This window comes from Phodopus roborovskii, unplaced genomic scaffold (genome assembly GCF_943737965.1).
Source record: "Phodopus roborovskii unplaced genomic scaffold, PHOROB, whole genome shotgun sequence".
NCBI classification, from domain to species: domain Eukaryota; kingdom Metazoa; phylum Chordata; class Mammalia; order Rodentia; family Cricetidae; genus Phodopus; species Phodopus roborovskii.
The window spans coordinates 8,363,871-8,388,349 of NW_026126625.1; the positions used below are offsets into that span (position 1 = coordinate 8,363,871).

General features: G+C 40.7%; 1 protein-coding gene across 1 annotated transcript in view; it reads left to right on the plus strand.

The window, feature by feature from the left end:
• Efl1 (elongation factor like GTPase 1) overlaps nucleotides 1-24,479 on the plus strand; it is a 111,340-nt gene that overhangs the window by 72,760 nt on the left and 14,101 nt on the right. Inside the window, exons 16-18 of the mRNA XM_051206602.1 lie at nucleotides 9,435-9,566; nucleotides 14,216-14,363; nucleotides 22,459-23,429. Of these exons, the coding sequence (XP_051062559.1) occupies nucleotides 9,435-9,566; nucleotides 14,216-14,363; nucleotides 22,459-23,429 (1,251 nt within the window). The remainder of the gene's footprint in view (nucleotides 1-9,434; nucleotides 9,567-14,215; nucleotides 14,364-22,458; nucleotides 23,430-24,479) is intronic.

Consider the following 24,479-nt stretch of genomic DNA (forward strand, 5'->3'; position numbering starts at 1 on the left):
AACAAGGCCACACCTACTCCAGCAAGGCCATATTCCTAATCCTTCTCAAATAGTGCCATTCCTGGTGACTAAGCCTTCAAATAATATGAGTCTTTGGGGGTTATTCTAATTCAAACCACCACATCCCATTTCCATTATAAGCCTGGTCCCCAAAGGTTTATAGCCAAATCATGGTGCAGATGCGTTAAGTCCAACTTCAAAAGCCCCTCTGGTCTTTTACCATCTTAACACTATTTCAAAGTCTCTTCTGAGACTCTTGGCAGTCTCCTAACTGTAAACCATATAATAAAATCAAAATCACAAACCAAATCACATACAAAGGCTCAGATATACATTACCATTCCAAAAGGGAGGAAAGGGATCATAGTGAAGAAATACTGGACCAAAGCAAGACTGAAACTCATCAGGGCAAACTCCAAAGTCTGCTTCTCTGTGTCTGATATCAAAGTGTTCTTCCTGTCTCCAACTCCCTTCAGCTTTGTTGACTGCAACACACTTCTTTTTCTTGGACTGGTTCCACGCCTGTTAGGAGCTGTGTGTGCTTGGTCTGTATCCCATGACTCTGGCATCTGCAACATCTTGGAGTTTCTAGGGCAATCTAGCTTTATAGCTTCATGCAATGTCCTTTCTGAGCCTCCACGCAAAAACACCTGACACAGCCCCAGACTCACTCACTGTCTTTCTTTATTTCCTTATCTATGGAGGAAAATTGTACAACCTCTTTCTTGGATCCTTGACTTTAAAGCCAGAACCATGTAGCTAAAGCTGCCAAGTTCTTCTCCATGATAGGTATGGAACTTGCCCCCCCCCCCTTCAATTATATTTGCACCAGCTTTCTGCTGATGGTGGTTTCTTTCACTGCTTAAGCTTTTCTTTAATTCCTTTTTATAGGATGGAAGCTTAGGTGGGTGGGGTTTTGTCCTGATGTCCACTCCCTTTATTCCATTTAGCATCAGGCTTTTCTTTAAACTTTTTAACTCCTTGAGCACTGGGCTTAGCTCCATTACACTTCCAGTGCTCCTTTTCGCCTCAAACTGTACGTTTTGTATTCTCCTTGTCTAGCTTTCTCCTTTTCATTATGGATCTGCATAAGAGTGACTACTAATACATGAGAGTCAATACTAGGCTGTATTTGAATTTCCTCTGGCAGTGTCATGAATCTAAAACTCTTCAATTTATTCTCAGGCAGATTTTTAGGACAATTAACTCTTTGCCAATATGTTACAAATATGGTCTCTAAGCCACTTACTAATACTCCTTACCTCTGAAATTCCTTGAGCTGAGCCCTCACAATTCAAACCACTCAGCACTTCCATACTCCTGCAAGGATAACCAATTAATCACTTTTCTAGTCCAAAGTCCCAAAGTCTTCCATATTCCTCCAACAGGCTGTATGATCAGGCCTGACACAGCAGTGCCCTGCTCCCTGGTACCAACTTTGTCTTAGTCAGTGTTCTATTGCTGTGAAGAGGCACCATGACCATGGCACCTCTTATGAAAAGAAAGCATTTAATTGGGGGCTTGCTTCCTGTCTCAGAGGCTAAGTCTATTGTTGTCATGGCAGAGAGCATGGTGACAGGCAAGCACAGTGCTGAAGAAGTGGCTGAGAGCTGCATCCCTGATCCATGAGCAGAGGCGGGGAGGGAGGGAGACAGAGGGAGAGAGAGAGAGAGAGAGAGAGAGAGAGAGAGAGAGAGAGAGAGAGAGAGAGAGAGAGAGAGGGTGGGGTAAGCTTTTGAATCCTTAAAGTTCACCCATAGTGACACACTCCTTCCAATAAGGCCATACCTCCTAGTCCTTCCAGTCCTTTCAAATAGTACCACTTCCTGGTGACTAAGTATTCAAATATATGAGTCTGTGGAGGCCTTTCTTACTCACGCCCCCCACAAAGGGTATCACTGATTTGCCCAGGATAGCCTTGAACTCAGAAATGTTGCTAAAATGACAGGCCTCCACCATCTAGCCATCTTGCTTCCACCTTTTTTCTTTTGGAAAAAGGTGCTACAGTGAGCATCTTTAAACATGTGGATACTTTACTAGGGCAATGTTTTGTTTTGTTTTGTTTTTTAACCCCATCAATCCTAGCCTTATTTTAATAGCTAATCTAATGTCACCTTTTTTTCTGGAAACATAATTCGAGGACAAAATCTGCCTGCCTACCTAATTTCAACGTAGCAGTATAATGATTTAGTTACAAGGACAAACAGAAAGGAAGTAATATGCAATAAAGTACAGTACCCTTTGGAATGTAAAGATTATTTGTGATTGTGTCATTTACTTACGCACTTGGTGTTTACATCATGGTTATAGATGGCAGTTTGATAGAATGCATGGAATTGATAACTGTGCCCTGAGTGGCTGTTGGCAAAATGGTGAATATCTTGTTTTCACAACAGGTTCATTCTTCTTCTGATTTATATAGTAATTCCATTCTTAAAATTTTAATGTATATTAACTAAAAAGAAAAGAGAGCAAGCACCTTTGCTATTAAAATGAAATTGGATTTAAACTCAGATTACTGTTGGCTAGTTGTCCAGCATAGAACCTACAAATCATGCATAAGATGGGCTGACTCCTTTGTACAGGACATTGGTAACAAACGTAACAACCTTTAGTCCCATCTATAGGGCACAAAACCTACTTTTTAACATGCATAGCCACCAAAACCTTGTTCTTTCATAGTACTTGTATAGGTATGAAATGGTGTCTTTTTAACATTTATATTTGTATTATTGTTTAATGAGATTAAGACTGGGGAATTTTTGGTTAAGAGCCAGGGCTCCTCCTCTTTTAGAATCTTTTGGTAGTTACACTTGTATTCTTCATCTTTATATTTCTGTTGCTTGCATTGTTCCATCTCTTTGATACCAGAGCCATTTGTATCACTTTGTTTTTGCATGTTTTGTTACAAAGGGTGTTTCTTACAATATACTGAAGCTTAAGAATCTAATGCTAGAATCTCTGAGATTTAAGTATTCCAGCTTTTGTTGGTTCACATTTCATCTTTGGTCCATATTTACTTTTTAGGGGTGTGTGACAGTGCCCCCCCCCCGTTTCATCAGTTTAATGTCTCACTGCCCCTTGCTGAATAGGCCCTCCTTTCTGCCACCTTGGGGTATCGTTCACATGCTTGTACTTGCTGGTCTGTGTCTGCCTCTCGTTCTTTTCGACTGATCATGCGTCTGACAGACCACCATCCCTTTGCTGTCTATGCATTTGTCCCCTGGAGTTGTGCCACTTTCTCGTGGACAGGGTCATGAGCTGACCCTTGAGTCTTCTTTAATCTGGTCCACAGTGAACAGAAATAGTTCACAGTTGGAGATGCCCTTCTCCGGTTTCACCTATTCATTCGGCTTTTCCCTGGCTTTCTGTTTCTTTGATTATTTTGGTCAGGATCATTTTGTACCTGAGCTGAAGTTGTCATTTCATCCAGAAGGAACTCATTTTCTCTTTCCATTCAGAAACAAATATTGAGTTTTAAAGGCAGGAGGAGTCGGGTTATGTTTTTCTGACTTAAAAAGCCCTCTGTCTTTTCCCCTCCCTCTTCCCTCCTCTCTCTCTCCCTTTTTCTTTCTTCCCTTCTCTCAAGTTTTGCCTTTAGACTAATGTACAACATTACTTTTAATCTACTGTAAGCATTTTATGCTTCTTGCATGCTGATCCTCGAACACTTAATTGTTCCATTTGAAACTCTTCCTGAAGACTGTTATCTAAACCAATGTGTTACATACAAAATGTAAGTTTAGGTCAGTGGGACAAGGTGCGAAACCCGTGGGTAGGTGGGACTGTGAATGCAAATCTGTTATTCTTTGTAGTTAACTCTTTGGTGTACACATGTGATTGATTGATGCAGTTCATATCATCCACCAAATGTAAGTTCAGAATCTAATGAGCTTGTCTGTTAGCACAGCAGCTGCTACTGTGACCTTTATAATTATCACTGCCACACTGCTTCATTTATTGCACAAGGTTAGAGCTGTAATTAGATTCAAATCCCCTGATTCCACATCAAACATAACAAGTACACACGTGGACGAGAGAAAAGAACCGAGAGAAGTGGGAACGCAGGGGTGGAATGGCTCTTCAGTCCTGTTTTAAGCTCCACACTGTGTCTGTCAATAAGGACCTTGTATTCTCCCTTGGGCCTACAATGGTGCCATTTCAGCTCTTGAGAACACCCTCCCACACGTTCTGCATGGCTGTCTCCATACCCCTGTTATGTCAATTTCTCAGGGAAGCCTGGAACCTTTTGATTTCTCTTTTCTGTAAACAGAATGTACTTGCCTTGTTACAGCACTGGTCATATTGCACTGTAATTTCTTCTTTCCTGCATTTGTCCATCAGTTCTTAGCTCTGTGAGGATGGGAAGTGCTCACATTAACACAGTCCTTGGAGAATCATTATGGGTGCCTGTTTTGGATCCCTGCTCTTAAAACTCATGTGTTTGGAAGACTGGGGTACTTAAAACGTTTATTATTCAGTTCTTTGAACACAACTTTATAAGCTTTGAAGCTTGAACACCAAATAGAAAAACTTCAAAAGCATACTATAGAAAAAATATTGAACCTGGCTCTGTGGTGTGGTGTATAGCGCATTGGACTTCTAGACAGAAAAAAATATTGGGGGGGGCGGAGCTAAAACATTCATTACACAATGACCAAAATAAATGGTAATACGGAATCACACCTAAAAGAAGAGCCTTGGACTGGAACACTCCCCTTTCCTGCCCGTGCGCAGCAGGACCTGCATTTTGTCCTTATTTCCCCCCTTTCATCTTTCCAGTCTCTCACAAACCACCACAAGGGACAGCCCCACCTGGTCCCTAATCCAGGGACAGCTCCACTTCAGTCCCTAACCAAGGACAGCCCCACCTCCATCTCTAATCCAGTGATAGCCCCACCTTGGTCCCTAGGTCCCTAATCTAGCTGTGGTCTGTCGAATGGACACTAAGACTAGTGTCCATGCTGTGAAGTTAAGCCCCTGGGTCACCTGTCTGCATTACCTCCAACCTTGTGCTCTCTGCTGTAACCTGCCCTGAGTGTTGGGGACTGTTAGGACTACAGATTCTCTCTGTTCTGACTGGGATTAGAATCCCCTTCCTCACCTTATATAATCATTTACAGCTATTTCTGATCTGGTCGAAAACATCAGTTTCACATGTCTCACCAAAGTACATGCCACCTTGTTTTCCTGGGCTTGCCTATGTAGTTCTCATTTATTTATCTAGTGTAACAGGGAGAAGACAGAAGGCTTCTTGCAGGCACTCTCTCATTTGCCTTTGACACAACACTCATGTGTTGGCCACTTCAGGCTCCTCCCATGTTTGAGTCCTCATCTCCCATGTCTGGTTGTGTTAGCCAAATTCCATTGGGTGGGTATCTTTCCACAGGAGTGGAGTGAGCTGGCTCCCTGAGACCACATCTTGGGCATAAACTAAGACCCTATGGCGATATGGTTGTAACTCCTTTACCTTAATGGGCAGTTTGCTCCCTGTTCTTAAATACAAAAATTAAAAATTTGTAATCTTTAAGGGGTTAGTTTTCTCATTATTCTCTTCTGAGGAGAGGACCTCTAGTTCTTAGTGTAACCTGCTTAAGGACTATTTTTAGCTTATTTGTTCCTATGAGAAAAAAAAAAAGACATGATGATGTCATTGTTGCAAGACTTTTCTCTAGGGCTTTCAGGAGACAGACAAGCTGTTGACTTCCTGGGCCTGTTTAGCACACCTACCAAGCCATCCAGGCTTCTGAATACCTTAGCTAGTCTACCTTACCTGTCAAGCTTGACAGTACTGGCAAAGCAGGCAAGTTTATGTTTCTGAACCCCCTCCACATCCTCCCCGCCTTTGTGGTGAGGGTAGGAAAGTATGGGTTCTCTTATACTCTGCAGTTGAGTCAGACTGCTGAGTCTGAATGACAAGGGAATAGAACTGGAGTATAAGCTGGGGACAGATGTATTGGGTCCTTCGGTACCTAATGACATTGGGCATAGGGCAGAATGTAGCCTTGCACAGACAAGGACACCAGCATCCTACATCTTAATGCATCTGTGCTTAAGAATAGAGAAGTACCCATGCCCTTTCCAAAGTAGCTCCAAGTGCTTGAACAGACCTGAGGCTGTGTGCAAGTCTGCTTCTCCAGAGTTAACGGAATCCATTGATTCTGGCCCAGCCAGCATGGGAAGGGCGGGCTGGGGGTTTTAACTGTGATAATGCTAAGCATTAGGGAACATCTGCTAGCAAAAGTGTTAACTACGTATTTTCAGAAAAATTTTAATCCCAGTCACATTTTTCTTTTAGCCAGGGAGTAGTGCTTTGCAAACCTAACTTTTCCAAAGACAGTAATACTGTTTTCCGTCCAGACCCAGAGGGTAGTGCTAGTGTCTAGTGGTAGCTTTGCGTCTTCCTGCCCGCAGGGCAGTTTCGTGCTGGATTGACTCTACCCATGTAACAGAAAGCCAACCCACTTTTCAGTGTCTGTAACATATTGCTAACAGTCCTTGTATATATGTTTTATGCATTGTTTATGTCTGAGCTACTTCTTAAAGGGGGATGGCAGGGACAGCCTGGAAAAAATGGCCTGCTAGCTTTATAAAATATTAATATTTGACTTAAAAGAATCAAATGAATGGTATAAAGCCTAGCCAGGGCCTCTGTGTCCCCATTGTGGAACTCAGCATTTACTTGGTTCTGGTAACTGTCATTCTGCCTGTGAGGGCCAGTTAGTGTGCAGAATCATTTACCTTTAGTTGGTTACAAAAAACAAAAAACAAAAAAAAGAAAGAAAAAAGAAAAAAATGCTGAAATTCCTTCCAAGCTGCTTTTATCACCATATTCCTTAATCTGGCTTTAAATATACATACATATATACATACATACATACATACATACATACATACATACATACATGTTAGAGACTAAAAAGTGATGGCCACCACCATTTGAGATTTTTCACATGGACCCAATCTCTTCCTAATTAAGAGAATCTGGAGTGATTCCTTGGGAGTGGGCCCCTCCCCTACAAGTCCCAGGTAAAGGGTATAGGAAGGTTTGGGTTTTTGTTTTGAGAAAAAAGTCTATATGATTAGCACAAATTGACTCCAGTTCATAATCATCCTGCTTCAGCCTCCTGGGTGTGGAGATTCCATGCCTGGCTGATTAGTTTAATATTAACTGAAATGATTGAAGGGAAAAATCATGACTTAAGGGGGAAAAAGATTATTAAATATTATAATAGTGTAAAGGTGTGTGCCTAAGAGGAGAAAATGGGCTGGGTTGGGAGATAGTAGAAGTGTGAGGGTGTGAAAGTATTAGATAATGTGTATGTTGTTTTCTTTTTCAGAATTGAACTTGGTGCCATTATTTTTAAGGCAAAGATTTTGTTTCAAGTTGTGTAAATTGTGTTTGGTGGAAAAACCAATCTGCACAGTCAATGTTGCCCTGTATCCTATAAAGAACTTCTCAGAGATTTTCAGTCATTCTACTGTGATTTGCCCAGATAACCTTGATGGCCTTTTTCCTGTGACTTTAAATTATATTTTAAAATAAATAAAATTGATAACCTGCAAGACAGCTAACAAGGGTCTAGCGCTCTTTGGATCATTTCCTGTACTATGAATTCCGTGGCATTGACTCTGCTATTTGGGGTAATTCCTGTCATGCCATAAGATCTGAGCAGGTCCAAATAGCAAGAGTAGGTTTGGTTGCTGGAAGAGCAATATGTAAACCAGAAGTCAGAGAGCTAGTGTGCAGATTCACTGACCATCTGCAGCTCCTGCCCCTTGTGACGCAGAGGAAAGAGGAGCATTTGTCCTCCAGTGAAGCCATGTCTGTGTGTGCAGGAAGGAAGCGCCGCTGTCAGAGGTCACAAGCAGGATGGATGAAGTTTGAAAGGGAATATTTACTACGGGGTTTCCCTGAAGCCTGGCTGCCTGGAGATGAGGCTGTTTAGAATGAGATGATACCAGGGAGAGAGACAGGAAGCTGCAGCCACACACTTCTGGGTGCTGGGCCAGTGGGAGTGTAGACTTTAGGTGCTGGGGCATGCTGCAAATGGAGCAGCAGGCTTGATCGTAGGAGAATGAATGCTTTCTCTCTTACACTTGGAACTGGCTTCATGTGATGGTGAATCAGAATACACTCTGATTGGCACATAAAGGCAAGTTTCCACCAGTGTGGTCAGACAAGGAAAGTCCTGTGAGCTGCCATTCTAGAGTACATTCCAAAGCCCTTGCCTCAGGTCTCCTCTCCAGGATGATCTCCTTTCTACCCAGCCTTCTCAGTCTTTTTTATTTCAGCACAATAACTTCTGAATGGTCCTTGCACATGTTTCTTAATGTGTTCTAAAACACTGTCCACTCTGATTCTGGATGTGAGCTCAGAATGTCCTTCTGTCTCTCTTTGTAAGATATTCTCTTTACTCTATCCATCTATCCAGAGGCCATATGTACCATTCAGAGTCTGATGCAACCACAATTCTGGAGCCTGGAAAGGAAGATTCTCTTTAAAACTGGGGTAGAATTCAGAGTAGCTAGGAGGCTGAATACTCAGTAGCCATGCCTCATTATAGATTTCTGAATTCCCTTTGTCTATATATAAATATATTTAGCAAAGTGATTATTTCAGCAGAGATTCAGATTCATTAAAGTAGTATATATTTTTAAGAGAATCTATAAGCTATAACTTGAAATAATCTGGTTTTCAGATATCTAGACTGGGCCTAGAGAAGTGGCTCAGTCTGGAAAGTGCCTGCTGTACAAGCATGAAGGTCTGAGTTCAGCTTCCCAGTGTGACCCCAGCACTGGGGAAAGGGAGACAAACTCATGCCGGGGCTCATTAGCCAGCAATTCTAGCCAGTTGGTGAACTTCAAGTTCAACAAGAGACCCTGTCTCAGAAAATAACGCAGAAAGCAATTGAAAAAGACAGTTGACATCTACCTCTGGCCTCTAGATAAATGTGTGCATATATTCCCCACCCCAAGCATATTTACACATACCACATATACATATAAAATATACACACACAAAACTTACTGATCATTTGTAGAAGTTATCAAAGTAGATACGCTTTCACTAAACCTAATGTAACTTGATTGTCTCTCTGAAAAGGAAACCCCAGCAAATTTCTATATTATTTATTTGTTTTGGAACAGAGTCTAACTATATAGCCCTGCCTAGTCTAGAACTCACTATGTAGACCAAGATGGCCTGGAACTCTGTTTGCCTCTGCCTCCAAAGAGCTGGAACTAAAGGTGTGTACTGCCACACCCATCCAGAATTTCTGTACTTTTCACAAGAGTAATATGTCTAGGTTAAAAACAAATAATGCATTCCTTGGTAGTATTTTGGTAGTGTGCTTGGTACCTGCTGTTATTTTCCTAATGGTTCAGAGTTGATCATCCTGTATTGATCACATGGGTCTTTTTCCTTTCTGCAGGAATCGGAGGCCTCCAGGACTTTGTTCTAAAGTCCGCAACGTTGTGCAGCCTGCCATCCTGCCCTCCGTTCATTCCTCTCAACTTTGAAGCCACCCCTATTGTGAGAGTTGCTGTTGAACCAAAACACCCAAGTAAGATGACCCTGTTTTTAGAGGCATCTAATGCTGCCATGGGTTTTGTGTCTGTTTTGTTTTGTTTGCTGTTTTGCTTTTGATAAGAGGGTCTCTTTACATAGCTCTGTCTGGCCTGGAGCTTGCTGTGGAACCAGACTGGCCTCAAACTCAGAGATCTGCCTGCCTTTGTTTCCTGAGTGCTGGGATTAAAAGCATGTGCCACCACACTCAGCTTCCTTCACCTTCTTAGTGTATATATTTGTCCACCTGAGATCAAGCTGTTCCTGGTACCTAGTAATAGTGAAAGAAGATGCTACAGACTCTCCCTTCAGGATTGTAGAGCAAGTATGTGAAAGGCAGTTTTCTGCTAAAGGATTTGATGGCCTTATTACATCTCTATCTGTGTATCCTTCCTCTCTCTAGATCTGAGACCTTAAAACTTTTTCTCCCTCCTTAGCTGCTCGTGGCCCCTAGGTCCCAGAAGCTGCTTCTGCTGACTTTTGATTTAGCCTGGATCACATAGCACAAAGTGGTACCCCCAAAACAGCCTTTTAAAAAATTCTATTAAAATATTAGAGCTTATTATATTATCAGATATTACTAACTGCCCCGTTTTAGATTTGTGTGTGTGTGTGTGTGTGTGTGTGTGTGTGTGTCCAGAAGACAGCAGCATCCCCCTGAATAAGTCACAGGTGACTGTGAGCCGCTTTATATGCTCCGTGACATGAAGGATGCTGCCCAATACCTGACTTCTTTTCTGTCCACAGCATGCTCTAAATGACACTAACTTCCTTTACTTTGTCAAAAAACAGTAAAGAGAATTATTTACAGTTATCCACCTGAAGGCCAAGGTGCATTTCCCAATTGATTAAATGTTTCTGAGCTTCTAAAATCTAAATTGAAAGATTTGAAAGGGACACACAATGTTCATTATAATTTTTAAAGAAATGTTGCTATTTTCCATTGTTTTCCACTGATTGTATCAGTGAAGTGCCCATTTGGATATTTCAGTTTCTGTTGTACTCTGTCCAGCTTCTCATTTTATACTCAGAGAGTGTAAGAACCTTTCCTTCATGCTGTTCCTGTGCCCATGAGTCCTCAGAATACATGTACTCTATTCACTCTTGCTCTGCTGTCTCATACTCATACTTCCTTGGGGCCATAGCCCCATTGTCCATGGGCTTACAGTCTCACGGCAAGGCTCCCAATAGCACTGGCCGGGAAGTGCAGTGGAAGAAGCCTGAGAAAGACCTATTGTTATTCCCATACATAGCTCTTCACTTTGGGACCTCTCATCTTTTTCATGATAAGCTGGATTCATCCAGACCCAAACCATTTGCTCCTTCAAAGAGAACCACACACATTTGTTCTTTCATGTTTCTTCTTGGATTTCCAAAGCTGGAGTTAAGAGGTCCTGCTGACCAGCCTCTGCTCCCTACACACAGGCTACTCAGAGTTCAACAGACACCTACAAATGTCCCCAAACCATCACTGGTTCCATCATCTCATTAATTATGTGTATGTCAACTGTATAATGCCAATTTGACGATGAGTTATCTTCTAACCTCTGCAGCCATCAGAGTGCCCATTTTTTCATCTTCATGCAAGGGTGACGGAAGCATGAAGGACTTAATTAAGTACAAAGCCTAATTTGTTTGATCCCCAACACTAGAAAAGTTTTAAAATTCAAAACATAGAAAGAAGCTAGTACTGTAGAGATGGCTCATCAGTTAAGATTATATTCTGCTCTTGCAGGGGACACGTGTTCAAATGATCACCCTTGTGAGGTTGCTCCCAACAGTCCGTGCCCCACTTCAGGGAATTCAGTGCCCTCTTCTGGACTCTGAAGGCACTTGGCCAATGTGCACAAACACTCATGTGCCCATAATTTTAAAATAAGATAGAAGAAGCTACCTTGTCCAAGGTTATATAGTTAATAAGGGCTGCATTCAGGATTCAAACCTCTGACCCTCACAGACAATCCTAAATCTTTACTTTGAGGAGAAATTTAAGAAATCCTCCTTAGCTGAAATAGGACTTCTCCATGCATTGGTTTTTCTGTTAGTGTTCTGTGTATATCATAAAACACCAAAAGTAGAAATTATTTTAAAATTGAGAAATAAAGCAACTACACTTTTATGGGGTTTTGTATATATACATACTATTTGTAATTAATTGTTATATTGATTAATTACATAGCAAGATGTTCCAGAATTTACTAGTCTGAAACACTAATCACCTATTTGTTGTTGCGATCTGGAATTTGGAGGTAGGTGAGCTTTTGTACTCTGGGCTACAGCTACCTGCAGGTTGACTATGCTTCCAAGATTTCATTCATCTGGACTCAAAGGTTGCTTCAAGTTCAGCCCTCAGGCCTCCACAGGGCCCTTTCACTTGGTTCTCAAGTGTCCTGTAGCAGAACATACTGACTAACTTCAGTCTAGACTAGCTTGGGCAGTCATACATCACCACCTCCACAGTATTCTGTTGTCAAATGTCACTGTCACTGTCAGAGAACACTGTAGTAGAGCTGAATATCAGGAAGCCACCTGCAAGGCTGGCTGCTACACAGTGCTTCGTTATTCTTAAACTGTTGACTTGGCACATTGTGTTGTAACTTCTCAGAGGTGTCTCCAAGGCTCTTATTATTGCAGCACTTATTTAATGATTGTTGTCGGTGCATCTGAGTCCCAGTGAAGACGTGCCTTGCTGACAGCCTGCACTGAGCCATGTGTTGTTTTAGAACATTTATCGGTTATACCAAGTTCCTGATGAAATGCAGAAAATGAATGTCTTCTTTTCCTGGTGTCACTGTCTCTTAATACTCTTTAGTGTCAGTTTTTGTGTCAGGAGTGAACTATCCATTTGTAAGATTTTTAAAATATGCAAAGGAAAATCACCCTCCAAATTTCAAAAGGTTAGTGCATGAAGTGTTTGTGTTGACTTTGGCCACAGAATGGCTACCAGAAACATTTTCAGATCCCTGATTTCAATGTTGTCTCCAAATCTCAGATTTCATTCTAAGACTGTCTTTTTTTCCTTGTTCTTATACTGTTGCTTTTAAATTAGAGACAGATTTAAGTGTACATGGGTTGAACCTTGTGATTCAAGCTTTGTCTTCCTGTTATTGCTGCTGTCCTGTGTTGTGAATGTTGCCATTGTCATGTTGTAATCCTTTAAACTAGGCTTCAAATTCTTTGACAGTCAAGCTGACACTATCAAATCTACCTGTATAAGCAAAGAGAAGCCACAAAATAGTGAAGGGGGCATAAAAGGGTGCCCATTGTGATTCCCTCTACTCCAGGGGTGGTGCACAGCCAGCTGGTCTACAGGGCTGTGATGTCTATGAACAGAGCCTAGGCTCTAAGGCTGGGCAGTCAGCTTCAGAACCAGCTTCTGCAGCATAGTTGTTTTGACTTTGGACACAAATTCTTTCACTTTTTCCAGCTGTTTCCTCATCTGCACAATGAGAACATTAATCTGTCCACTTCGTCTATGATGCCCAATTCTGACATGCTTCTCTGGCATCTTCACACTATAAATAGTGGTGGTTATTTTTAGAACTTTAGCTCAAAAATAAATCAGCACTGAAGTTCTTACAGTCTCTCCCTGTCCTTTAATTAACAAACTTCCATAAGGCTTTTCTGCCTTGCAAAAAGGCTGCTGTGCTTTTGTGTGTTGAAAGCTGAATGCTGAAGAACTGTGAAGCAAAATGTTGAGTTAAAGCGGTGCTGTATGAAAATGCCCTTGGAACTTTCACACAGTGCCAAGAGACTTGCTCTGGCCTGTGTTGAAGGCACATCGGCAGCTGAGTATGTACAAGTGAAAAAGCAAATCCCAAATGCAGATCTTGGCCCCCATGTGTGCCCTCAGCTCAACAATGTGTGCTATTGGGTGGGAGCAGATATGTACCAAGCACACACACAGAATGGGATGCAGGGAGTATAGTAGCTAGTTACTGCAGACCCTGGACCCCATGGTTCCATCAACTGCTTTCACAAGTGGATTTATCTTGCTTCTCTTGTTTGAGTGCTAGGAGTCAAACTCAGGGCCTTGCACACAGTAGACAGGCACTCTGCCACTGAAATACACCTTTAACCAACCCTGTCACTATGTTTATTTTGAGACAGTCTCACTAAAGGCTGTCCTTGAATTTATTCTTTGGCACAACGAGCTTTGAAATCAAGATTCTTCTGCCTCAGCCCCCTGAGCAGCTGGTATTGTAGGTCTGTGTCACTAAGCCTGACTTAACGCGTTGTTAATTTAGTATGGTGTTTTAGTAGCTCTCAAATGTCATTCTAAATGCTTTGTGTATATGTCTTAATTTTATATGTATTATTTGCAGAAGTATTGCTCTATTTCTAAATCTATAACAGTGTGTTACTAGTAAAACAGAGGTGTATTCACAGGCTTGGTGATGATAGTTTGCATATGCTAAGAATTTGATGAAGAGATGTAAGCCATGTAAGTCACCTTTGGCATCTTAGTGATAAGGCTGTATGTGTCTTGTCCTAGCTGTCTGTATGTACAAGTCAGTTCCAAGAAGGTAATTTCTTCACACTGCTGTGACCTAGACACTTATGTCATTGGAATGTCCCTATCAGTCATTGTCTCTAGATCATGTAGGTTCTTATGGCATTGTTAATTTGTTTCATTTTGTCATCTAGGTGAAATGCCTCAGCTTGTGAAAGGAATGAAGCTGTTAAACCAAGCTGATCCCTGTGTCCAGATTTTAATTCAGGAAACAGGAGAGCATGTTTTGGTCACAGCCGGGGAGGTCCACCTTCAGCGATGTCTGGATGACTTAAGAGAAAGGTCAGATTAAAATGCTAGAGATGGAAAAATGATAATTCTGAAGCTGATGAGATGTTCTAATGTTTCCCAAACAGGTCAAACTAAGACTGTGTTTTATTTTGGGAGAGAAATGTAGTGCCCTCACTTCAGACATAAAACTGCTATTGAATCATAAATTTAAATTTTAATAGCTGGAAACTGACATGAATTTCATACACTTGAATAATTTTGCATTTAGCTTAAGTTATAAAACATTTTCACATATATTATATTTTAAGCACATTTCAGAGCAACAAAAATCTATATTTTATAAATATAGGCTATGGTTAGGATAAACTTATTGTGGACTCTACAATGTAAACCTGATGGAAATTTCTCTATGAAGGTCATATGTAAGTCATATGAACATATCAAATCACTTTTTATAAAAAACAAAAATGGTTTTCTTCTCTGTCTAGTTGATCATGTAAGTTTATTGGAAAAACAAGTAAAGTATAGATGAATATAGATTATTGCATTATTCGCAAATATTACTGTGATTAGCATTCAGGTTCATAAACCTACTTGGTCTGTAGGTATTTATATATATGTAGCTCTGCTCATTTGGCCAAGACTAACTTCTGCAGCTGTTACTGCTACCCCAAAAAGCACATACTATAACTGCCATAGTGTTTGAAAATGCCAGTTTGCTCACACTTTTGTCAACTTTACATATTAACATATTTTTTTTTTTAAAAAATCACAATGTGGAAAACAAAAGTAACATATATATATATGCACACACACATATATATATATATATAATATACATATTCACACACATATGTTTTCTAATGAAAACAATGAGAATTTTCTTATAATAGCCCATTTTCTTTTTAAATTTTCTGTCAGGGTAATGATGATAACCTAGATAATTGTAAGTGCTTGTTCTAATCATATGCTAAATATAGCATGTGGTCCCTGTGTTTATCACCTCGCCTGCCCATTGACCCACAGACTGGACAGGAGTACATTGCAACAGTCACATCAGATAACTGTGGACTGCGGTGGTGTCCTGGGATAAGGCAGGATCTCCTTCCAGATGGAGAGTGTTCTTCATTGGAGAACTGTTCTTATTCCTTTCTGTGTTTGTACAGCCATGATCCACACAAAACTTGAAGGTAGATGTCCATTTCTTGTCAGTATTTTTTTTAGAGTCACTGAAGTTCCGTTTGGGTAAATCACTTCACATAATAACAGTTCCCAGAGGGTTCCTCCCATCCAGGTACTAACAGGCCCAACCCTGCTTAACCTCTGAGATCACATGAGAGCTGATGAATTCAGGGTAGTGTGGCCCTAGACTCAGGTTCCTTACTTACAAAGCTTTAGAAACGGTATTGTCTCTGTTTGTGAATTAGGTGATCCCCCACGCCCCTTTCACTTTCCATCTGCCTGTGTAAAATCTGTGTTAAATCATCTCACATTCTCAGGCTACTAACTCTTCCTTAAAAAGCATTCTTCTAATACTTTCAGTTATTTTGAAAAATACTTTCTCCTTAAACTTAAAACTTGTTTTATTAATTAGGTCAATTTTTATATCTTTGCTTAGCATTTATACCTCATGGATTTTTCACTGTAGATTTTTTTTTTAACCTCTGGAGGGAAAAATCCAAATATGCCTTATAAAAGAAATTAGCTTTCTAGAAATTAACACTGTATTGAAATATTAATAAACAGAAATATATAAACAGTACTAGAAAATATTAATGTCTATAAGCTAAAAATAATTTACAGTTACATTGAATGGAAACAATAAAAACTGTAGCAAATCTTTTGGAAAAGGATAGATATACTGCTTTATTAAAATACCACAAAGTTTTCTCTCTCCCTCTCCTCTCTCTCTCCCTCTCTCTCTCTCTCTCTCTCTCTCTCCCTCTCTCTCTCTCTCTCTCTCTCTCTCTCTCTCTGCTTCTGTAGAGTTTCCCTTTATAGAACACAGGCTAACCTTGAAGTCATAATCCTCCTACCTCAGCCTTCCTAATAATAGGATTACAGATATGTGTTGTAGGGCTTGGCATTCCCATATACATTCCAAAGTGGTCCTTAACTGTTGGACTATAGCATTGCTTAGCACCCACTACCTCAAGACAAACAATAATTCCCTTCCTGTAAGCCTCCTGTGACCAAGGGGCAACCTCAAGCTGAATGTTTCCTTATCAGAACTCAGAGGTCACCTGGCTCCCAGAAGAAAGGGATCTCCCTGCTCCGAATGTAACAGTAGTCAGCAGAGAAGTCAGCTATGCTGAGTGCGAATCCCAGAGAGGATGGTGGGAATGGGCTCAGTTAGGCAGAGTGTCATGACTGGCAGGTTCTGCTTTTGAACTCCAAGAAACAGAATAAGTGGTGTTGGCAAAGGGCCATGGCAATCTGCAGTATCCCAGTGCCCTGTGACAAGTAAGGGTTTGTTCAGGGGGCCAAGAGTCATAAGAAGGAATTATACTGAATGGTCTATCAGTAGGGTCTGATTGAGGAATATGTCCTGGCTTATGACTTTGAAGGATGTATGTTGTTCATTTACTTCCCCCACCCCTGAGTACTGACTTCTCAAGCTGATTTGAAAATTTGTGTGCAAACACAACGGGTCAGTAATAAATAACCAAAGAACTCCCAGTATTGTCACTATGCTAGAGAACTGGAAATCAGAGTTTCCTTAAAGCAACAGGAAGTGAGATTGTAATGTTGACCACAGAGATGGTGAACTAAATAGAGACTCCAAAACCAGGTTGTAATGCAGAGCAATGAGGATAGGACAGATTTTCCACTAAGTAGTGCTACCGAGAGGGCGGAGGAAGGAGGGAGGGAAGAGAAAGGAGCGAACACTCTTATTTCATATCCAGGTAGGTTGTAGATAAAGGTGTGAAAACTGAAAGCCCTGCTGTCTAGAAGATACTATAAGGGAATATGTACATGATCTGGACAAGAAAAAGCATCTAAAATTGGATGTTGAAGGCACAAATGACAGTGAAGATTTAATTCCCAACAAAGTCTATAGAGTAAGAGCAAGCACCAGCGTGCTCTAATCTTTATAATGTCTACAGCATGCGAGACTTATGTCACATACAAAGAACACCTAAAAATAAATGAGAAAAGCTGCAAACCAAAAGAAAGTTTTACTAGCACTAACAAGCACTTCACAATAGAAATCTAATGGCAAAAAAAGACATTTGAAGATGTATGTATTGAGCTAGTCAGCACTTAGTAAAATGCAAATTAAAACTAAGGTGAGGGGCTTGAACCATAGTGCTAAAGTATTTGCCTTGCAAGCATGAGGACCTGAATGTAATCCTTGACCCATATTAAAGAGCCAGGGTAATTTCATTGGTAGTGAAGTGGCAACAGGCCAATCTCTGGGGCTTAAGCTACTTGGTGAAAACAAATGAGAGACCCTGTCCCTAAAACAAGGAAGATGGCATCTGAAGTATAACAGTCTAAGTTATACTCTGGCCTGCACATATATGCACACACACACACACCTGTACACTCATGTACACCACAGGTACACAAAGTGAGATACTTCTATGTACCCACTAGTGTTCAAAGTTTTTAAAGACATTCTCAAGTGATAGAGGAGATGGAGAGCGACACACTTGCCACACAACTAGTGGGAATAGGAATTGGTACATTGTTGGGGTATGGTTTGGGTTATCTCTTAGGAAAAGAGGCACTTCCTTCAACTGGGCAAATGTTTATCAAAACCGGCTGCTCTTGGTGACATTTTTGTTCTAGGATAGGGTCTCACTGCATGACCTAGGATGGCCTGAAACTCAGGCTCCAGGAATCTTCCTCCCTCAGCCTCCTTAGCATCCGGAACTATAGACATGTGCCAGCTACCTAGGCTGTCACTAGTTAAAGTGGAAATTGATTGAGGGAGACACCCATTGTTGATCTTTGGTGTCCACATGTACACACATATACTTGTATGTTTTGTTTAAATAGTAAAAGCAGAAAGATGGGGCAGGTAACAATAAAAGGTTATGGTTTCCTGTGAAGGATTTGAAAGAGATAGGGAGGTGCCTTCTCACGGCCTTAGAAACTGTTTTTTAGCCTGGCCATTTGTTTGCATAGGTATTCACATTGAGCCAAATTATTACAGATCAGTAGATTCTTTGTGTACTAGTCTTTGTGATTACTATATTTCACAATTATAATTAACAGCATTTATGACCTAGGGTTTTTTTTTTTTTCCATGGGGCATGCCTCTTGTTTCAACTTTTTTACCAATCCATGATTTATATACAAAAAAGGGATAAAGAGTCAGCTGTTGACCCTAGGCCAAAGGAACTATCAGTTCTTAGCATCCAAATCTTAGATACAAAGCAGAGGGAGCAGGAACCCACTGGAAGCACTCTCATAGATATAGTAGAAGCCCACTGTACCTCTTAATCTGTCTGTCTGTCTGTCTTGTCTATCTATCTATCATATAGCTATCTGTCCATCTATCCCTAATCTATCAAATCTATCTACCTATCTGCCTATTTACCCTATCTATTTGTCCGTCCATCCATCCATCCATCTATCCATCTATCACAGCAGGCTCTGCATTGCCTAGATTTTCAGAGCCTCTGCTCCTGGTGCCTTGTAGGTTCAGCAGCCGCAAAGTTCCCTCCACAGCATGCAATGGCTTTAATCACATGAGCAATTTCTGTAACAGACTTCTTAGAACCTCAGAAATCAAAGTAGTTCTTAGCTTTATATTACTTTATAATAAAAGGTAATGATATAATATTATTGATGTAGTCTCAGTTTCAGTAACTTTAGAGTTGGCTTTCTTGAAGTACATACACATATTCTTTAATGGTTTTTAAACTCTTTCCATTCTTGTGATTTTTCTATTTATTTATTTTATTATTTTGTGTGCATTTGGGTGGGGAGGTGCATGTCCATATGCATATAAGTGTGTAAAGTCTTTGGATGTCACTCCTCAGATACTGAGCATCCCAACTAGACTTGGCTGACTGTCCAGCAATCCCCAGGAATCCAACTGACTTCCTCCTCAATACTTAAGATTACAAGCACAAACGGCACACTGACCACCCACACTCATGGGTTCTAGGAATCAAACCCAGGTCCTGTGCTGCATTGCAAGCACTTTACCAACTGAACTATTACCAGACCCAATTTATTGTTTTTAGGAACTCAGCTATAAACTGGACAGATGGCCTAACAGTTAAAAGCACGTACTGCTCTTGCAAAGGGCCCAGATTCCATTCTCTGTACCCACCTCCAGGAGTCTGATGCCCTCTTGCCTTCTTGGTCACCTGCACACACAGGATACACATAAACTCATACAGGTACACAAACATAAACATAAATTTAAAAAAAAATAAGCCTTTTTTTAAAATCTGCAAATTAAAAATAATTAAGAACATCTTTAAAGCAGTATACTGATTTATGTCAATCACAGCCTTGGAGACTTACCTGAAATAAGCCTGGAACTCACAGCTTTTTTTCTTAAGAAAAGAAACACTAACAGTAATTTCATTATCTTTCTACCCACCCACCCTCCAATAGTTAACCATTTGAAGTCTCTCTGCTACAAGGCATTCACCTGATCCACCTTCTTGCATAGCATGTTTAAAAACTTATACGAATTCTTAAAACAAGGAATTTTATCTTTGGGTTTTTGGTTTGTTTATTTGGTTTTTGTTTTGTTTTGGCCAAAGTGCCAGCTAATTGATTTGGTACCTACCCACATGAAATTGTAAATGCCAGTAAATACTTTTCATAAGTAGTCCAGGGATCTGGAGAAATAGCTCAGCCATTAAAGGCTAGGCTCACAACCAAAAATAAGTAGTCCAGGAGCTCTAACATGAACTTGGCTTTTTTTCTAATAACATGAAATGAATGGTTTGGGTTTTCAATGAGTCCTGCTTCAGTAGCTCTTAAACCTGCATGGAAAGGAATGAAGCTTACGCCTGGCAAGTGTCGACACTAATAGCAGATAGGATGGGCACTTTAGATCCATGTGTCCCACAATGCCACCCGAGCTTCTCCCAGCAAGAAGGACTCCCTAGAATTGATGCAGTAGCAAACTAGACCCTCAGAGTGGGAAGTGGGAAGAATCACATGCTTGAGGAAAGACTGGATTAGCTATTTGGAACTAGTCAATGACCATTTATTATTTCTAAGATTTGTTTTTAAGATTCATTTATTATTTCTAAGACTTCTGAGTACTTTTAAAACAAAGAATGCGTATTGAATGCTTATCCTTTTATATAATGATTATAAAGATTACTTTGACATTTGGGGCATATATTGTGTTATATTATGTTTTTAATTATATTGACAGACCTCAAACAAATTAATTTTACATGGCGTATGATCTAAATCATGTGGCATTGTGAATTTTTGCTTTAGCATGCTGTCAAAACTCAACTTTTCACTGTACTGTAATGGTGGAGAGTGTAAACTCTAAAGTCAGATCAAGATTCAGATCCTAGATTCTCCACTCTTCAGTCACTTGGATAATACCTATACTTACCTGGTCTTCTCTTCTACACAATGAAGATTGCATTCGTGTCTATTAAGGAATAATGCCTTCTTAAAGCACTTGGCATAATGGCTTAGTGTAGTAAGGAACCATCATAAAGCAAAATGTACATAAATTTCTTAATACTCTTCATTGTTATTTTATTTCTGTTTTCCATCTGAATTATTTGGTGAGGTTGAACTGTAGTTTCATTTGTATATGCTCTCAAGTTTGAGTATCAAAGGAATTTTTAATTGGTACAATGTCTGGTGGGCATCTGTCTTGAGTACCCTGGAGCAGACATGTAAACTTGAAGTAAACTAATCCTTGAAAGAGAAAACCCTCACTGATAGAGCCATAACTTTTAGTGAAAGTAAACTTTTATCATGCTTTTTTTTTTCCTTCTACACATTATAGTCTATTTTGGGTTCTTTATGTTAAAAATCTATTTGAATATCATTTTCATTTAAAGAATCCATTTATTGAGTTTTCAAACTTATCAAAAGGCGTAAAATAAAATAGTTGGGCCAGATCTGTAAAATGTTGCAAGCAGAAAGAAACCTTGGATGAATTGTCAGCATTCAGTTTCCTTATGGAATAAATTTCTCAGGTCAGGCATCATTCATTCTTAGATCCCAAAAGATCAATATAATATATTTGTACATGCACGCACACATGCACACACAGAGGAAGACTAACCCAAAGCTGTAATGTGAATTGACAATGGCAAAAACAAAAAATGAGACAAGAAGAAAGGTTATCCATTTTCTGCAGCAACAGTGTCAGTTCAGGCCACTTTCCAGTCTCTGCCTGGCTTAGCCTATAGCTGATAAGAAGCTAAACCCAATACGGTATGGAAAGGGTGCTTTCTGCATTTTGTACAAGATTAGGACTCGAGCCCTGTGCTATTCAGTTCTTCAGACAACACCTATATGAAGCTATGGAACCCTGTGAAGCTATTCAGATAATACTGGTTAAAACCGGTGAAATTGGAAATTCAGTTCCTCAACAGTACTAGTGGCATTTTCAATGCTCAGCCATAGTGTGGCTATTTACATTTAAATGTTGTACTAGCCACACTTCCAGTACTCAGTCATCACAGAGAAGATAGCTGCCTGTCACTGCAGAAAGTTCCTGGTAACATGCTAGTCTAGACAAACTCCTGAGCCAATCTGGCTTCATGTGAACCTCTCCTTGTCAATTTAGAATGCCTTGTGCAGCTAGGCTCTGACTATCTTTTCAGAGTTGTAATCACTAGGCTCTTCTCCAGACTCGGGTCTGGCAAATTTGATTTTAAAGAAGTTATGGGTCAGATCTTATTGCAATATTTGTTTTCCATTCAAAATGATCTCACCTAGATAGATGGCTTATTTGTCTTGAGAATGAACAAAGCAGAGACTTTCTAGCACAAGCAAAAAGCTCCCCAGAGGTACATCCCCACAGAGGTTGTCTCTCAATCTGAATTGAAAGCACTTTGTGAATTGAAATAGAATGTAAATTACAGCCTCTTGTAGAAAATGATTTTTTTGGTTCTTTGTTTTTCCACTATCTCCATGTATAATGCAAGGCTATGATTCTAACCATCTGTTACTTTTCTTGATTTCATAGGTTTGCAAAGATTCACATCAGTGTATCTGAACCCATTATTCCATTCAGAGAAACAATCACAAAACCTCCCAAAGTTGACATGGTCAATGAAGAAATAGGCAGACAACAAAAAGTCGCTGTCATACACCAAACAAAAGAAGAACAAAGCAAAATTCCAGAGGGCATCCATGTTGACTCTGATGGGCTGATCACCATCACAACACCCAATAAACTAGCCACTCTCAGTGTTCGGGCCATACCTCTTCCAGAAGAGGTTACTCAGATTCTAGAAGAAAACAGTGACTTGATTCGTTCCATGGAACTTTTGACATCCTCCTTGAATGAAGGCAGAGATACCCAGGCAATTCATCAGAAGACCCAAGAGAAAATTTGGGAATTCAAAGGAAAACTAGAGCAACACCTAATAGGGAGAAAATGGAGGAACACTGTTGACCAAATCTGGTCATTTGGCCCAAGAAAATGTGGGCCCAACATACTTGTCAGTAGAAGTGAAGATTTCCAGAGCTCAGTATGGTCCAGTCCAGCTGGCAAAGAATCAAAAGAAGCCAGTAGATTCCGAGATTTTGGCAATAGCATTGTGAGTGGCTTCCAGCTAGCAACCCTCTCTGGCCCCATGTGTGAGGAGCCCCTCATGGGTGTCTGTTTTGTCCTAGAAAAGTGGGAACTAAATAAATGTGCAGAACAAGGAACAAGTGATAAACAGAACCAAAAACAGTGTGATCTGGCAGGAGAGGGACAGGAGGAAGGTAAAACCTGTCACAGTGCAGATGAAAGCCAAGATGGCTGCTCCAAGCCCTTGGAAGAGACTTCCCCAAAAGGAGAATCTCCAGTCACTGACTGCTATGGACCCTTCTCAGGGCAGCTAATTGCCACCATGAAAGAAGCTTGTCGCTATGCTCTGCAGGTGAAGCCTCAACGCCTGATGGCAGCTATGTACACATGTGACATCATGGCCACCAGTGATGTCCTCGGTAAGGAGGGAAGAATGAAGACAGAGAGAGGGGCCCTGTGTAACACCAAGTCTGTATCTTAAACCCACTGTTGTAAAATTTTTATGTATTTTATATCCTGACTACATTTTTCCCTCTCTCCTCTCCTCCTGCCATCTCCACCCCCCCAACCCTCCCCTGCCCCACCTCCCTCCATCCACTCCTCCTCTGTTACTGTTCAGAAAGGAGCAGGCCTCCCATGGGTATCAACAAAACATGGCATATCAAGTTGCAGTAAGACTAAGCACCTCCCCTTTTGTTAAGTCTGGCAGGGCAACCCAGTATGAGGAATAGGTTTCCAAGAGCTACCCAAAGTGTTAGGGACATCCCCTGCTCCCATTGTTCGGCGTCCCACAAATGGACCAAGCTACACAACTGCCACATAAATACAGAGGGCCTAGGTTGGTCCCATGCATGCTCCCTAGTTGTTGATTCAGATTTTGTGAGCTCTTATGAGCAAGATTAGTTGTTTCTGTGGGTTTTTCTTGTGATGTCCTTAACCCCTCCCCTCCTATAATCCTTCCTCCCCCACTTCAATGGGATTCTCTGCACTCAGTCTAATGTTGGTTGTGGATCTCTGACCATTGGGGTAGTCACAATCTGATCACAGGGGATGGCCAGTTTATGCTACATATCCATATCCACTATTACTAGGAATCTTTGTAGATTCATGGTAGTTTCCCTTGCATCAAGTTTCTACCTGACCCTGAAATGTGCCCTGACTTCCAGTCATCTCAGTAATCTTCCCCCTCCATTCACCTCCTTGTCTGATCCCTCAAATTCCCATCCCCACCTGCCCCCAGTCCATCCAAGGAGATCTCTTCTATTTCCCCTTCCCAGGGAAATGAATGTGTGCCTCCTTGGGCCTTCCTTGTTACCTAGCCTCTCTAGGTATGTGGATTGTAGCCTGGCTATCCTTTACTTTATAACTAATATTCACTTATGAATGATTACATACCGTGTTTCTCTTTCTGGGTCTGGGTTACCTCACTTAGGTTAATTTTTTCTAGTTCCATACATTTGCCTTCAAAT